Source organism: Rhinoderma darwinii, chromosome 3, assembly GCF_050947455.1.
Source record: "Rhinoderma darwinii isolate aRhiDar2 chromosome 3, aRhiDar2.hap1, whole genome shotgun sequence".
Classification (NCBI taxonomy): Eukaryota; Metazoa; Chordata; class Amphibia; order Anura; family Rhinodermatidae; genus Rhinoderma; species Rhinoderma darwinii.
In genome coordinates, this window is record NC_134689.1 from 34,544,663 (window position 1) to 34,561,346 (window position 16,684).

Sequence of the window (16,684 nt, forward strand, 5' to 3'; positions counted from 1 at the left end):
ATATATGCACTGAGCTTTGTTCTAGTGCTGTATATATGTCAATGCTTGGTTCTAGTGCTGTATTTATGTACTGAGCTTTGTTCTGGTGCTGTATATATGTCAGAGCTTGGTTCTAGTGCTGTATATATGTACTGAGCTTTGTTCTGGTGATGTATATGTACTGAGCTTTGTCCTGGTGCTGTATGTATATATATATATATATATATATATATATGTGTGTGTGTGTGTGTGTGTAATGAGCTTGGTTCTAGTGCTGTATATATGTCAGAGCTTGGTTCTAGTGCTTTATATATGTACTGAGCTTTGTTCTGTTGCTCTATATATGTCAATGCTTGGTTCTAGTGCTGTATTTATGTACTGAGGTTGGTTCTAGTGCTGTATTTATGTACTGAGCTTGGTCCTTCTGCTGTATGTATGTACTTAGATTGGTTCTAGTGCTGTATTTATGTACTGATCTTGGTTATGGTACTGTATTTATGTACTGAGCTTGGTTCTGGATCTGTATATATATACTGAGCTTTGTTCTGATGCTGTATATATGTCAGAGCTTGGTTCTAGTGCTGTATATATGTACTGAGCTTGGTTGTGGTGCTGTATATATGTCAGAGATTGGTTCTAGTGCTGTATTTATGTACTGAGCTTTGTTCTGGTGCTGTATATATGTCAGAGCTTTGTTCTAGTGCTGTATATATGTGCTGAGCTTTGTTCTGGTGCTGTATATATGTACTGAGCTTGGTTCTGGTGCTGTATTTATGTACTGAGCTTGGTTGTGGTACTGTATATATGTCAGAGCTTGGTTCTGGATCTGTAGTTATATAGGATATATTTATAATAAGAAAAATGCAGGGCAGATGGAATTGTTCTCAATTAATTTTTTTATTAATGGGAACCTGTCTGGTAGTTTTAACCCCTTGAACCGCCACCATGCGGTAATACATAACCTGACAATATTTCCAAGCATTCCCTTGTATGTTTTTTTCAGATGCACCAAAATCCTTAAAATCCACTTTTAAAACGGTGCACACTATATGCTAATTACTCATTAGAGGGTTATGGTGCGGTGCCGTTCTCCTGAAGAGTCACGTAGTCCTGCCTCCAAACCCACCTTTCCATGTTTGAGTGACATCTCCCTGGCTGATACAACTTTCTCGGATGCGCCATTGCCTTGTGGCACTATACACAAGGGGGTGGACTGTGTGGCACTATACACAAAGGGGGGCTGTGTGGCACTATACACAAGGGGGAGCTGTGTGGCACTATATACAAGGGGGAGCTGTGTGGCACTATACACTTGGGGAACTGTATGGCACTATTTACAAGGGGGAGGGCTGTGGCTCTATCTACAGGGGGCTGAGTGTGGCGCAATCTACAGGGGTCTGTGTGTGGCACTTTCTACTAAGGGGGGGGCTGTGCTGCACTTTCTACTAAGGGGGGCTGTGTGGCACTATATACAAGGGAGGGGGCTGTGTGTACTATATACAGCGGGAGCTGTATAGCGCTATATACAGTAGGACTTTATGGCGATATCTACAGGGGGACTGTATGGCACTATCTACAGGGGGGCTGTACGGTACAATCTACAAGGGGAGGTGGGGGCGCTATCTACAAATGGGGTGTGACACTGTCTATATGTGGGGCTATATAGCACTGTCTACAGGGGGGCTGTATGGCACATTCTACAGAGGGCACTATTTATAAGGGGGGGGTGCTTGTGGCACCCGGGGGGGGGACCCGGTCAAGAGTTTGCTGTGGGGCCCAGTCTTTCCTAGTTACGCCCCTGGTTTGAGGGTTACAGCTATAAAATATACTGTGAGTGACACATACATTTTTGGCAGCTAGCTAAAGAGCAAAGAGCAGTTAGCCATCCACCCCTGATATATTTGTGTAAAAATTCAAAAAGAATCTAAAAAGCCTTACACCAAAGACTGTTTAATATTGAAGCAACAGAATGTAAAAGTGAAAATGGAAACCATTAGTTATACAAATGTTATATAAAAATGAGTTAACCGAGTGATAGATAGATAGATAGATAGATAGATAGATAGATAGATAGATAGATAGATAGATAGATAGATAGATAGATAGATAGATAGATAGATAGATAGATAGATAGATAGATAGATAGATAGATGAGGAAATATATGCAAATATATGCACACCAAGGCATCTAGATTATATAATACACATCATCACATCATATATATACATACAATATATACATCAGTTATATCAGGTAAATTATACCGTGTATAATTTACAAATATTATCAAACACACTACAGATTATAAGGAGATGGGCGCTATAATGTAGGTGACAGCAGTGCTTTTTATTTAGAAAAACAATCTATTTTTACCACGTTAGGAGCGATTTTAGCTTTATGCTAATTACTTTCTTAGTGCCCAACTGGGCGTGTTTTTACTTTAGACCAAGTGGGTGTTGTACACTTCTCTAAATTCATTTAGTCAGCCCATAGGAATCCTGCTAGATCAGTATGTGCTGTCTTATACTGACATATTAAAGTTACTGAAGTGTTTAGACAGTGAATAGACATCACTTCCAGCCAGGACGGGATTTCTATTCACAATCCCGACACTTCGGTAACGTTTCTGTGGTACTTCCAGCAGAGCAAGCGTAATCTCGCTTGACAGGTTACGCTTTGCTCTGCTGTAAATACCACAGAAACGTTGCCGAAGTGTCGGGATTGTGAATAGACATCCCGTCCTGGCTGGAAGGAATGTCTATTCACTGTCAAGACACTTCAGTAACGTTAATGTGTCAGTATAAGACATCACAAAGTGAATAACGCAATGTCACTATGCGCTGACTAAATGAATGGAGAGAAGTGCATGACGCTGACTGGTCACTGATTGGTCAGCATCATACACTCCACTGTACAACGCCCACTTGGTCTAAAGTAAAAGCACGCCCACTTGGGCATTAAAAAAGTCATTAGCATAAAGCTAAAATTGCTTATAACGTGGTAAAAATAGATTGTTTTTCTAAATAAAAAGCACTGCTGTCACCTAAATTATAGCACCCATCTCCTTATGTATTAGATAGGGCACTTATAATGTGGTGACAGAGCCTCTTTAAGAACTTTTATGATTAGTAAGACAATGTAACTTACAACCCCACGCCAAAAGAAAGACCATAGCTTGAGCAGCAAACCACAAATATTTTGTTTCTGAAGAATACTCAACATTTAAGAGTAGACTCTACCATATGTTCTTTCCTAATTATTTAGAATGTTGAATGGGGCTCCTATACACAATCCTTAAAGTAGACCGAGGGCGGTTCTAAGAAGTGTCCAGTCGCACAAGGCGCATCACCTGTCACTACTAAACGGGGTGCCACTGTTCCTGATGACCTGGCCACTTGGATCTCCCCTAGTTCAATGATTGGGTAGTGTTACTTGGGCACATCATGGCAATGTTATTTGGGCACTATATGATACACCATAAGAATAGATGGTACTACACAGGGCACCAACCAACCAAAAGCAGACCCTAAGGTCTTGTTGAACCTGGTTGCCTGGTACAATTTACCTACACTATAGAGTCATATCTTAACAAAGCAAGCCCATGTCTGATAGGTAAAATGTCAAGACTACCCTGCATTTAAGCAAATCAGCTAACTTGATAAAGTTCTCAGATGCATCACTGTGAGGCATGATTTAGCTGCATAGCAATAGCCCTAGACAAGCATTGTTACATGGTTGGATCTTAGATCAAATGCAGAAATGTCACTCTTCTACACTTATTTGGCCCAAACAATGTGTAATGTTCAAACAAAGATGGCAGAACATTTCAAGGTATAGACTTAATCAAACTAAAGCCCCTCCCCATATACATAAGATATCTGGCATCTACCCATCAAACATGCATGCTCGGACCAGCTGAGCATGCATGTGTACTGCCATAGGTAGAGGGAGATAAGCAAACACTTCTGGAAGCACTTATTTTTAGGGGAAAGTGGGCTACCCGGATTAAATTAGATTGTCAGCACTTATCTGATGTGTATGGTCAGCTTATAATGTGTAAGGATATGTTTATAAAGAATCATGCTCATTAAAGAAGCCAGCTATTAGCTACATCATGTGTGGAAGAAGGGGTTGGTGAGAAAAGTTTATATGCAGCTTGATTCAGCTCAGAGAATGGTTTCTTCCACTTGCAACGTGAAAGGGAACCTGTCATAAATTTTTACCCCCTAAAGTGGTCGAAGCACGCTCTTAGTCATGTAAAGACCTACTCAGCTCAGTAGGTTTACTCAGTTTAGAAGTGTCTGTCATTTTCGTCTCTCACTCAACCCATCTTTTCCTGATTGATGTGAACATCTGCGTCATCCATAGTCTTTTCCAAATCAAGATCGGTGCATGTGCAGAAGGGAATTGAAGCCATATCAATCAAGGAAAGATGGATTGGGTTAGAATATAAATCGCCGGACACTTCAGGACTCATTTACATATGATTCAAGACATTTTAAAACATATTTTTGTAAGGTACAGATGTGTCCTTACCTTTTCGTGAAATTGATTAAGGACTATATCGCGACATGCCAGAAAAACGCTTGACAGACTGCAAGTCACATCACAACTACTGGGTGGCCAAACATAGACATTCATAGCATAAACATCTCATGACAGATTATAGCAAACTAATTTTATTTTTATTTTTTTTAAAGCTGGTCATCTTGCGCCGCACATCTCAGGATATGTTGAGAAAAGAGCAAAGTTAAGGAAGGACACATCTGTATGCTGTGCTACTGGGGACAAACCTTTTCATGACCTAGGGGGTGGTTGAACCACTTTAGGGAGATTACCTTTGGGCTATATACAAGGCTTTACAGAACAATGAAGTTCTATGGGTATATTCACATAGCCGTTTTTTTTAACGGCTCGTGAATACTGGCCGTCAAAAAAGAAAGAACTGTAAAAACTGATCCTGGCCAAAGACTCCCTGGACACAGTGCTACTTTGAGCACTGAACCAGGGGAAGTCCTTGACGTCACTATCCATATATGGACAGTGACTTCAGGGGCTCCCTCTAGAAGCGGAGTCCTCGGCCAGAGCATCACAGATTCTCTGGCTGGGGACTCCAGTCTTGGGAAAGCCCTTGACGTCACTGGCAATATATCCAGAGTCCCCGTCTATAGCGTTGCCGGGGTTTCTGCTACTGGAGAAGTGCCTGGCATCACTATTCATATATGGACAGTGACGTCAGGAGCTACCACTGGAGCGGAATCCCTGGCCAGAGCGTTGCCAACGCTCTGGCAGGGGATTCCACTCTTATATATCACCACCCACCTGTAGATAGTGCCACTGTAGATTTCACTCTTAGGGGGAAGCTCTGACGTCACTGTCCATATATGGACAGTGACGTCAGGGGCTTCCTCTAGGGGTGGTGTCCCCGACCAGAGCGCTTCTGATGCTCTTGCAGGGGATTCCGCTCTTAGACGGAGCCCATGACGTCACTATCCATATATGGATTCCACTCTAGAGGAAGCTACTGTTGTGCACTACCTAGGGGGTGTATGGTGCACTATATGGGGGTTTGTGGCACTATCTACATGTGCACTGTGGCACTATGTGGGCACTATGACACTTTATATGTGGGCACTATGTCACTTTATATGTGGGTGCTGTGGCATTATGTGGGCACTGTGGCACTATGTGCACACCGTGGTACTATGTGGGCACTGGCACTATCTACAGGGGCATTGTGGCACTATCTACATGGGCACTGTGGTGTTTTCAGGGGATTGGGACAAAAAAAACTCTGACAAATTAAATACATCCATTTTTTTTAATGGCCATGAAAAATGGATGATAAAGTGACAGACGGACTGGAAATGGATGAAAATTTGGACACACACTGATGCAAAACAGCCATGAAAAACTGACAGTTAATCGGTTTTTAATGGCCTTTTTTTTTTCTTCACTGTCGTGTGAATATAGCCTTAAAATTAGCAATTTACAATGTCCTATTAGGATACAGTCAAACATGAGTGCCTGAAACTAAGATTCTAGGCCCCAGATCCTAAAATCTCTATATCTGAAGACAATGTAATCTTAGACTTCTTAGTGCTTCCTGATGAAATGCTGTTTTCTTCTCTCCTAATACAAAGTGTATCTTTTACCAGGGTCCAGAAATCATTAGAAGCATAACAATAGATGAAAGGGTCAATACAGCTGTTCACTGACGTTAAAGACAGTGCCACCACATACCAGAAGTACAGTTGGTTATGGCACTCCCACTCTGTTTCCAAGTAATGAAGTACAAGTAAGATGTTACTGGGCGCAAAGCACAGGATGAATATGAGAAGCACTAGCAATATTAATCCTGTGACACGTCTATAGGACTCATTTTTCTTTGCCAATGCCATAAAAATCAGCACATAGCAGAACAAAATGACCACCGATGGAATGACAAATCCCACAAAAAAAAGTCCAAGAAAATATAGTGTGTACCATTTATAGCCTGTGCAGCTTGCCCAGATTTCATGGCAGGTGACCCTGTATGGTTCTTGAAAACTTTTTGTCTGCGGTACAAACGCAAATACAGATACAGCAGCTATTGCTAGAAGCCATAGTCCAGTAGAAGCACAGGTGTAACGTCTCCGATCACGTAGACTTTTGGCACAAAATGGATGAACTATACCAATGTAGCGATCAATACTGATGGCCATGAGAAAGAATACTGAGCTATACATGTTGCCATAAAACACGGCAGTGACTATCCGACAGAGCGTTTCACCAAAAATCCAATTGTTTTCCATGAAATAGTAAGTTATCTTGAAGGGCAAAGCCAACATGAGCAATAAGTCTGCAACGGCCAGGTTAATTAATAAAATGGTAGAAGGCATCTTCTTAGCTTTTAAAATGAGCACCCATAAAGCAACACCATTTGCTGGAAGACCCAAGAAGAAGATCACAGAATAGAAAGCAGGCACAACCCTGGTAGTGATGGTAGACGACAGCTGCTTATGAATTTCATTGTCTAGTCTTGACAAGTTACAATTACTGAGTTGGAAGATTTTGCCCTTCTTTAGAGGAGCTGTAGAAAAAAAAAAAAGAGATTACATTAATATGTCTTAAGGTTTCTTGTACAAAACTGTTAATATAAAGAGGCTGTATACTATTGGCCACAACCATTCTTGCGGTGAAAGTACAACCTGATGCAGAAACATTGGTACCGTTAGTAAAATAGTGATGGAGAGGATTGTAGCTTTACTCTCTATGAAGGTCCTGATATAGCCAATGGTTATCAATGTATACAACCATGTTAAAGAGTGTCAGATCTCATTGGCAGACATAATTCTGTTCCATGTACAGATATAGCAAAGTCACACCACAAAAGCCATTAAAAACTAATTGAAAAAGTCAAGTTAAAGTTTGTTGCAACTGGATATTTAAGGCGTTTAGGGCTTTTTCAGACGTGGCGGATTTACAGCAGAAATCCGCTGCAGACAGGCCGCACTGGAAATCTGCAGCAGACTTTTCTTTCTTTGGTTTCTATAGTTTTTTAGCTTTGTTAGTGCAGACGTTGCAGAAAACAACAACGTGGAAAATAGCTTATGGTGCAGAATTTACATTCTGCAGCATGCTCAGTCTATTGCGTAATTGGCACAAATTTGCGGCAAAATCTGCAGTGGAAAATTTTTGCCACATCTGAACATGGCGCAAGTGTCAAGATAAAAATTGCTACATGTGCAATTCAAGGTTAGTTTATACAGGGGTAACACATATACAATGTAGAACCTGTTATAGCCCAAGAAATTAGTCATAGTGGGCACCTTACAAAAGAGTAAATGGAGTCATGGCATTCACACTAATTTTGGGGTCCAACAAACTGGAGTTCCCCCTCTAGTGCTATGTATTTAATAGGCCAAATTCAAGACAAATGTCTTCTCAAAACTAGAAAATGGATGGGAGCCTTCTTGAAATATGTTCTGATTTAAACAATAGTAGCTCACAACATGCCTTGGCATGCATGGCAAAGACAAGAGGTAGGCAGAGTAGACTTAAAGAGGCTCTGTCACCAGATTTTGCAACCCCTATCTGCTATTGCAGCAGATAGGCGCTGCAATGTAGATTACAGTAACGTTTTTATTTTTAAAAAACGAGCATTTTTGGCCAAGTTATAACCATTTTCGTATTTATGCAAATGAGGCTTGCAAAAGTACAACTGGGCGTGTTGAAAAGTAAAAGTACAACTGGGCGTGTATTATGTGCGTACATCGGGGTGTGTTTACTTCTTTTACTAGCTGGGCGTTGTGTATAGAAGTGTCATCCACTTCTCTTCAGAACGCCCAGCTTCTGGCAGTGCAGACACAGCGTGTTCTCGAGAGATCACGCTGTGACGTCACTCACAGGTCCTGCATCATGTCGGCACCAGAGGCTACAGATGATTCTGCAGCAGCATCGGCGTTTGCAGGTAAGTCGATGTAGCTACTTACCTGCAAATGCTGATGCTGCTGCAGAATCAACTGTAGCCTCTGGTGCCGACACGATGCAGGACCTGTGAGTGACGTCACAGATCTGCACTGCCAGAAGCTGGGCGTTCTGAAGAGAAGAGGATGTTACTTCTCTTCAGAGCGCCCAGCTAGTAAAAGTATTAAAAACGCCCCGATGTACGCACATAATACACGCCCAGTTGTACTTTTACTTTTCAACACGCCCAGTTGTACTTTTGCAAGCCTCATTTGCATAAATACGAAAATGGTCATAACTTGGCCAAAAATGCTCGTTTTTTAAAAATAAAAACGTTACTGTAATCTACATTGCAGTGCCGATCTGCTGCAATAGCAGATAGGGGTTGCAAAATCTGGTGACAGAGCCTCTTTAAATTCAACCAACTCTGCCTCTATATTTCAGTACTTTTTTTTCATGTGTTCTCTGTATGTTATGTTTAAGGTCTTTTAAGTTTGTAATTGAATAGATAAAAGACTTACTAAGATTGTTATTTTTTTGAATAGCTGTCAGATTCATAATATAAAATATTTAATTCTTTAAAGAGGCTCTGTCACCAGATTTTGCAACCCCTATCTGCTATTGCAGCAGATCGGCGCTGCAATGTAGATTACAGTAACGTTTTTATTTTTAAAAAACGAGCATTTTTGGCCAAGTTATGACCATTTTCGTATTTATGCAAATGAGGCTTGCAAAAGTACAACTGGGCGTGTTGAAAAGTAAAAGTACAACTGGGCGTGTATTATGTGCGTACATCGGGGCGTGTTTACTACTATTACTAGCTGGGCGTTGTGTATAGAAGTGTCATCCACTTCTCTTCACAACGCCCAGCTTCTGGCAGTGCAGCACTGTGACGTCACTCACAGGTCCTGCATCGTGTCGGCACCAGAGGCTACAGATGATTCTGCAGCAGCATCGGCGTTTGCAGGTAAGTCCATGTAGCTACTTACCTGCAAATGCTGATGCTGCTGCAGAATCAAGTGTAGCCTCTGGTGCCGACACGATGAGTGACGTCACAGTGCTGCACTGCCAGAAGCTGTGCGTTGTGAAGAGAAGTGGATGACACTTCTATACACAACGCCCAGCTAGTAATAGTAGTAAACACGCCCCGATGTACGCACATAATACACGCCCAGTTGTACTTTTACTTTTCAACACGCCCAGTTGTACTTTTGCAAGCCTCATTTGCATAAATACGAAAATGGTCATAACTTGGCCAAAAATGCTCGTTTTTTAAAAATAAAAACGTTACTGTAATCTACATTGCAGCGCCTATCTGCTGCAATAGCAGATAGGGGCTGCAAAATCTGGTGACAGAGCCTCTTTAAGCCTATTGTGTACCAAATATACTTTGGAAATGCCCCTTATAGAGTTTTGTCATGTCACTTTCATCAATATGTGTTACATGTGGCTATTCTTTTAGGAAGTAAAAACTCTGGCTTGAATTAATTTCGGACCATCTGTAAGACATATGAGGATTATATTTAATTTTCTGGCAAGAAGTGGGTTGGCTAGCACACGCTATTACTGGTAAACTTGGAAACTAAGATACACAAACAGTGCTCACAGAGTAAAACATAGAGTTATAATCCTGCATGTGTAAATATAAGCCTGGTAAAGAGACCTAAATATATACAGATGTCTGGAAACCCATGTTAGAGATTGGTTTGCTCTCTAAACAAAGGTTATACATCAGGTCATGGCCAGCCCTAGGGGTGTGCGTCCTGTGTGGCGGCACAGAGTGCCACAGCCACCCCTGCTGAAGGGGGTTGCCTCAGGGGCACTTGTAACTGCTAGAGTTCTTATTGTAGAGTGTGAGCGGGAGACCCAAGAACGGAAGGGAAAGGCGTAGGACCACAAAATGGGGACTGACTAGGCTCTTAGTGTGGATCACGGTGACTAACAGGCCTTCCCACACTCTCAGGACTTGCTCACAGCTAGTGATGAGGAGGTTACACAAATGATGATGATGACATTATTTTCTCCCTTGTGGCAGACTCCTGCCTGTTGGCGATTGGGGCGCTCTCGGTGTAAGGTGCAATTAAAGACAGGAGGCTGAGCTGGCAGTTGAACAGGCGAGCTTGTGGCACACTTAGCCCTTTCAGGACCCAGCTGGTTTTGGCCTTCAGGACACAGATGATTTTTTCAAATGTGTTACTTTATGTGGTAATAACATCGGAATACTTTTACATATCCAAGCGATTCTGAGATTGTTTACTCGTGACATGTTGTACTTTATGTTAGTGAAAAAAATTTGGTCGATCATTTTGGTATTTGTATCTGAAAAACACCAAAATTAAGAAAACATTTGCTAAAATTTGCGTTTTTCTATATTTAAATGTATCTGCTTATAAAACAGATAGTAATACCACACAAAATAGTTACTAGTTAAATTTTCCCTATTGTGTACTTTATATTTGCAACGTTTTTTGAACATCCTTTTATTTTTCTAGGACGTTACAAGGCTTAGAACTTTAGCAGCAAGTTCTCATATTTTAAAGAAAATTTCAAAAGGCCATTTTTTCAGGGACCAGTTCAGTTCTGAAGTGGCTTTGAGGGCCTTATATATTAGAAAATCCCCAGAAGTCACCCCATTTTGAAAACAGCACCCCTCAAGGTATTCAAATCAGCATTCACAAAGTATTTTAACCCGTTAGGTGTTTTACAGGAATTAAAGCAAAGTAGAGGTGAAATTTACAAAAGTAATTTTTTTTGCCGAAATTCATTTCTAATAAAAAAAAAATTGTAACACAGAAGGTTTTACCCAAGAAATGCAACTCAATATTTTTTTGCCCAGATTCTGCAGTTATTAGAAATATCCCACATGTGGCCCTAGTGTGCTAATGGACTGAAACACTGGCCTCAGAAGCAAAGGAGAACCCAGTGGATTTTGGGCCTCCTTTTTTTTTAGAATATATTTTAGGCACCTTGTCAGGTTTAAAGAGGTCTTGTGGTGCCAAAACAGTGGAAACACCCCAAAAGTGACCCCATTTTGAAAACTACACCTCTCAAGGAATTTATCTTGGGGTTTAGTTAGCATTTTGACCACACAGGTTTTTTGCAGAATTTAGTGAAATTAGACCGTGAAAATGAAAATCTACTTTTTTTCTGAAAAAATATAGACATTTTTAATTTTTACAAGGAATAAAGGAATAAAATAACCACAACATTTGTAAAGCAATGTCTCCCGATTACGGCAATACCCCATATGTGGTAATAAACTGCTGATTGGAGCACCATTTGGATTTTGGAGCACGTATTTTGCTCGATTGGTTTTTGGTGCCATGTAACGTTTGCAACGCCATGATTGGTTCGGCTACAGAGAATATGATCACCGGTATTAACCGCTTCCAGACCGCCCACAGTAAATTCACGTCGGCGCTTGCTGGGCTCTGTGCAGCGCCGACGTGAATTCATAGTGGGTGTTAAAAGCGCGATCTGGGTGTCTCAGAGTAGTGCTGACACCGGGATCGCGCTGTTAACCCCTGCCTCTAGTCCCGGAGACATGACCTGGACCTGATTGGTTCAGGTCCCGATCATGTGATTGCAGAGTAAGTTTGTTGTAGCAACAAACTGGAAAGTTTGTTGCTACAACAAACTTTCCCGAGGACCGATTGCGGGTGCTGCTGTCGGTTGCATGGCAAAACCGGAGGCCATACAACGGCCTCCGGTCTGCCATTCACGGAAGCTGGTCCTCATAGGCTTCCTGTCAGTGTGATTGTCAATGTATTATTGTCAGTGTATTATTTGGTCACTGTACGTTGGTATTATTTAAGCAATGTATGGTGGTATTTACTTAGGTTTCTAGGAAAGAATATTTCCAACATACTGAGCTGTACAGAACATTGAATGACACTACATAATCCTTGCAGCTCCTTAGTATGGCGCTTCAGGGACTCCGTACAAGCTCCTGAGACCCAAGTAGAACCTCATTGTCAACCTTATATATGGCATAATCCCTTTATGCAGGGGCATAGCTGCAGAGGTTGCTGCAAATGGGCCCTGGTACCTGAGGGGGTCAAAAGGCCCCTCTGCCACATTAGACACCAATATTATAAATTACACATGGCAGTGGGGGGCCTGTTAGAGATTTTTCACTGGGGCCCAGGAGCTCCAACTTACTAGTTATCAATTAAGAAAATGAAGGCACTTAGTTTACATAACTGCCAACATTTAAATCCCCATTAATGGGCCATTTTACCCCCTGACCTGCCAAGTACGCCCCCAAAACTTCCCAGAAACACCCACTTTAGGGATCATTTGCATAAACACCTTTGAGTTCTGTTTTGCTCGACAATCTCGTTAGAAATGGGATGGTTGGGGAGTATGTGCTCACCCCTTCCCAATCACAACTATTTTGTTTCATAACTATAACTGTGCCTTTGCCTTTGACATTTTATTTTCTCCACATTATTGAAGATAATCATTTAGGCTTGAATTGTTTGAATGTTCTTTGGAAACACTGCAAACTATACATAACTAATCATTTGTTGTACTTGTCTATATCTTTGGCTCTATTCATACTGACCTACATCATATACTGTATGAAAAACTTCCCAACCACAACTTTTTAGCTTTTTTAGCATTTTGAGTATTCCCTTTCCCCTTCTTCTCTAATTTACTGACATTAGTGGAATATGTTTACAATTGTGCCTCTAAATATTTCCAATAGTTAAGACCAGTTTATCAGCAAAACCCTTGTGAATCTATACAGACATAAGTACGTTTAAAACACAGCTGGAAATAGCGTGCAGGGCTATGGCGCAAACATTCTAGTAAGTTGCAATGGTCAAAAAATATTCCAATTTAAAATCATTAACCAAAAAAAGGGCCACTTCAACTAGTTATCTATATATTTCTATTTTTAACCCTTAAAAAAGTGGCCTCAATGAGAACCCCTGTCCACACGCCCTCATAGAGGAAAGTTCTCCGCTCAGGACCCCCTACTATGAGCAAGAGCAAGATGCTGCCTGGTCAGAATAGCTCCCACTGTGGTGTACACAGCCTGTCTTGGACATATATTTGAATGATTATCTATCTATCTATCTATCTATCTATCTATCTATCTATCTATCTATCTATCTATCTATCTATCGATCTATCTCCCTTTCTCATATCTATCTATCTATCTATCTATCTATCTATCTATCTATCTATCTATCTATCTATCTATCTATCTATCTATCTATCTATCTATCTATCTATCACATATCTATCTATCTATCTATCTATCTATCTATCTATCTATCTATCTATCTATCTATCTATCTATCTATCTATCTATCTATCTATCTATCTATCTATCTATCTATCTATCTATCACATATCTATCTATCTATCTATCTATCTATCTATCTATCTATCTATCTATCTATCTATCTATCTATCTATCTATCTATCTATCTATCTATCTATCTATCACATATCTATCTATCTATCTATCTATCTATCTATCTATCTATCTATCTATCTATCTATCTATCTATCTATCTATCTATCTATCTATCTATCTATCTATCAATCACATATCTATCTATCTATCTATCTATCTATCTATCTATCTATCTATCTATCTATCTATCTATCTATCTATCTATCTATCATCTATCTATCATCTATCTATCTATCTATCTATCTATCTATCTATCTATCTATCTATCTATCTATCTATCTATCTATCTATCTATCTATCTATCTATCTATCTATCATCTATCGATCTATCGATCTATCGATCCATCCATCCATCTATCCATCTCCTTTAAATCTCTTTAAACAAATTATGGATAGTTCGTTGAAAGACTAAAAGGAGTTTAGATGTTTTTCCTAAAAGTAATAATACAAATGATGTGAACTACTAGATTACTGGAAATGGGTCGTTAATCTACGGACCAATTCTGATTGTCAGGATGGAATTTTTCACTTGAGGACATTTGTCTTTTGCTTCTTGGGGGTTGTTTTGCCTTCCCCTGGATTAAGCTCACAATACACATTATAAAAATTTCAACTGTACCGACCATCAATCGAATGTGAATGGGGGTCTCCCAACGATGATATGAACTTACAATACATGACCTATTCACTGAGTGGATTAACGTTATTAATCCTTTGTAAATTGCTTACAAAATTAAAACTGTTGCATTTCCTCTTCCATATATAGTCATCTGTACAAGAGTTCCTTCCATTTATATAAGTCATACAAGTGTAATTTCTTTTGTACTTTTATCTGCATGAATCACTTATACATAGACTGCTGTGATACGAGGGGCGGGGGAATTTGAGAGAAATCATAAAAGTACAAGAAAAGTACAGTAGATGTGGTAAAATAAAAGGAAGATTATATACAGTAGGTAAATACAATATATGTAAATGCAGCAGCTCTGAGTTTGTCATATTGCACAATTCATCATTATATCATAAGAATTTTATCTAGGCCTGCAGGGTATTACTTAAATTTGAGAGTTAAATCTATCTATCTATCTATTGATCGATCGATACACATATACAAAAAAGCATTTCATTTACCTCTAGGGCAGGAAGCCTTTAAAATGCTCAGTAGAGATAGAAGAACCACAAGCGTACAAAGAACCCGTGAAGACATTGCGAAATCCTTAGTGCCAGAGCTTCTTTCACAGTTGCTGAATGACTTGTCAGTGAACAGACTCTGAAGAGTTACTGTCTTATCTGTTCATTGCATAGATACCTCCCTTCACATCCTTTTCTGGCAGAGAATATTTGTGATGAAATTTAGAGTGTTTGTATGCTTTTTCATAGGCATTTTTGAGCAGTTTTTATTCCTATTTCCTTTGTTAAAGGGGATTTCCCCTGATTAAATAATAATTTCCCCTCTTAGATTACATAAAACATAACCATTTTTCAATTGGAATCATTGAACCCCTTTGGCGTCTCAGGCATTTTTCAGTGTTTCTTTTTAATTTTTTCCTTCCAAAAGCCATCACATTTTTTGTGTCGACATAGTCGTATGTGGGCTTGTTTTTTGCAGGACGAGTTGTAGTTACTACTGTGCAGTAAATCCTACATGTTAACTTTTTTCTGTGGGTCAAAACGATTACGGTAATACCAAATTTATGTAATTTTTTTTTTATGATGTATTACTTTTTACAAAGAAAAATAATTTATTCGTTTTACAAAGAAAAAACGATTTGTTAAAAAAAAATCCTGTGTGTCGCCCTATTCTGAGAACCATAACTGTTATATGTCTCTGTCAATGGGGCCGGTGTGAAGGTTTGTTTGTTATGGGGCAAACTGTAGTTTTTATTAGTACCATTTTAGGGTAAATACGTCTTTTTTTTCTTCAAGTAAATACGTCTTTTTGATCACTTTTTATTCCATTTTTTGTGGAATGCCAATTCTGGCATTGTGAATGTTTTTGTCCCCCTATGGCATTCATCCAGAGGGTGTAACGGCAGACAACGCTGATGTGAGCCCGCTCCATACCTCCCCTTGGAGATGTCGCCAAGGGGTTTAAGGGGTTTTCCCATCAACGGACATTTATTACATATCCACAAAATATGTCATAAATGTCAGATAGATGTGGGTCCCACCTTTGGAACCCGCACATATCTCTAGAACGGAGCCCCCTAAACCCCATTCTATTACTCTGTGTTGCGGCTAAAGTGTGTGATTTCCATAAGTCCCATAGAACTGAATGGTAGTTACGCAAACAGCGTAGCTCGCATGCTATGCTGTTTCTGTAACTACTACTCAGTTCTATGGGACTTACGGAAACAGCGTAGCTCAGCGAACTACGCTGTTTTCTTCTTCATGGTTGGGAATCACATGCGTTAGCCAGAGCACAGAGTGATAGAGCGAGGATTAGAGGACCCATTTTAGAGATAGGTGCGAGTCCCAAAGGTGGGACGCGCATCTATCTGACATTTCCATTTCTTGTGGATATGTCATAAATGTCCCTGATGGGAAAACCTGTTTAAGAAATATTCTCCTGTGTCTAGATTTCGCAGTTACATACTTGTTATGGCACTCAAAGTTTTTGTTTTGATTCCCTATCAGAATGTCCACTTAATGTGTTCATTGCTGGTGAAAAGTAGCCACTTCTAGTGCTCTAATTCTTATTGGCTGGTCTGCACAATAGCAGGAATCACCCCACTGCCTGTGTACAAGAGGATCCAGACAATGAAATTGCGCTACTGAGAATGTGTGACCATTGACACTTGACACATTGGTTGGACGTTCTCAGA

General features: G+C 40.1%; 1 protein-coding gene across 1 annotated transcript; it reads right to left on the reverse strand.

Annotated features, from left to right (window-relative positions):
• Positions 1–4,432: 4,432 nt before the first annotated feature.
• LOC142750948 (proteinase-activated receptor 3-like) lies at positions 4,433–15,073 on the reverse strand. Its single transcript, XM_075859929.1, has 2 exons — positions 14,991–15,073; positions 4,433–7,052 (listed from the first exon to the last, which is right to left on the reverse strand). The coding sequence occupies exons 1-2, from the start codon at positions 15,064–15,066 to the stop codon at positions 6,022–6,024; spliced, it is 1,107 nt and encodes a 368-aa protein (XP_075716044.1). The 5' UTR covers positions 15,067–15,073; the 3' UTR covers positions 4,433–6,021.
• Positions 15,074–16,684: the final 1,611 nt, after the last annotated feature.

Coding starts and splice junctions, on each gene's coding strand:
- LOC142750948 (XM_075859929.1), bottom strand. CDS start 15,066: ATGTCTTCACGGGTTCTTTGTACGCTTGTGGTTCTTCTATCTCTACTG. Junction 7,053..14,990: donor AAAGGCTTCCTGCCCTAGAG/GTAAATGAAATG, acceptor TTTTTTCTACAG/CTCCTCTAAAGAAGGGCAAA.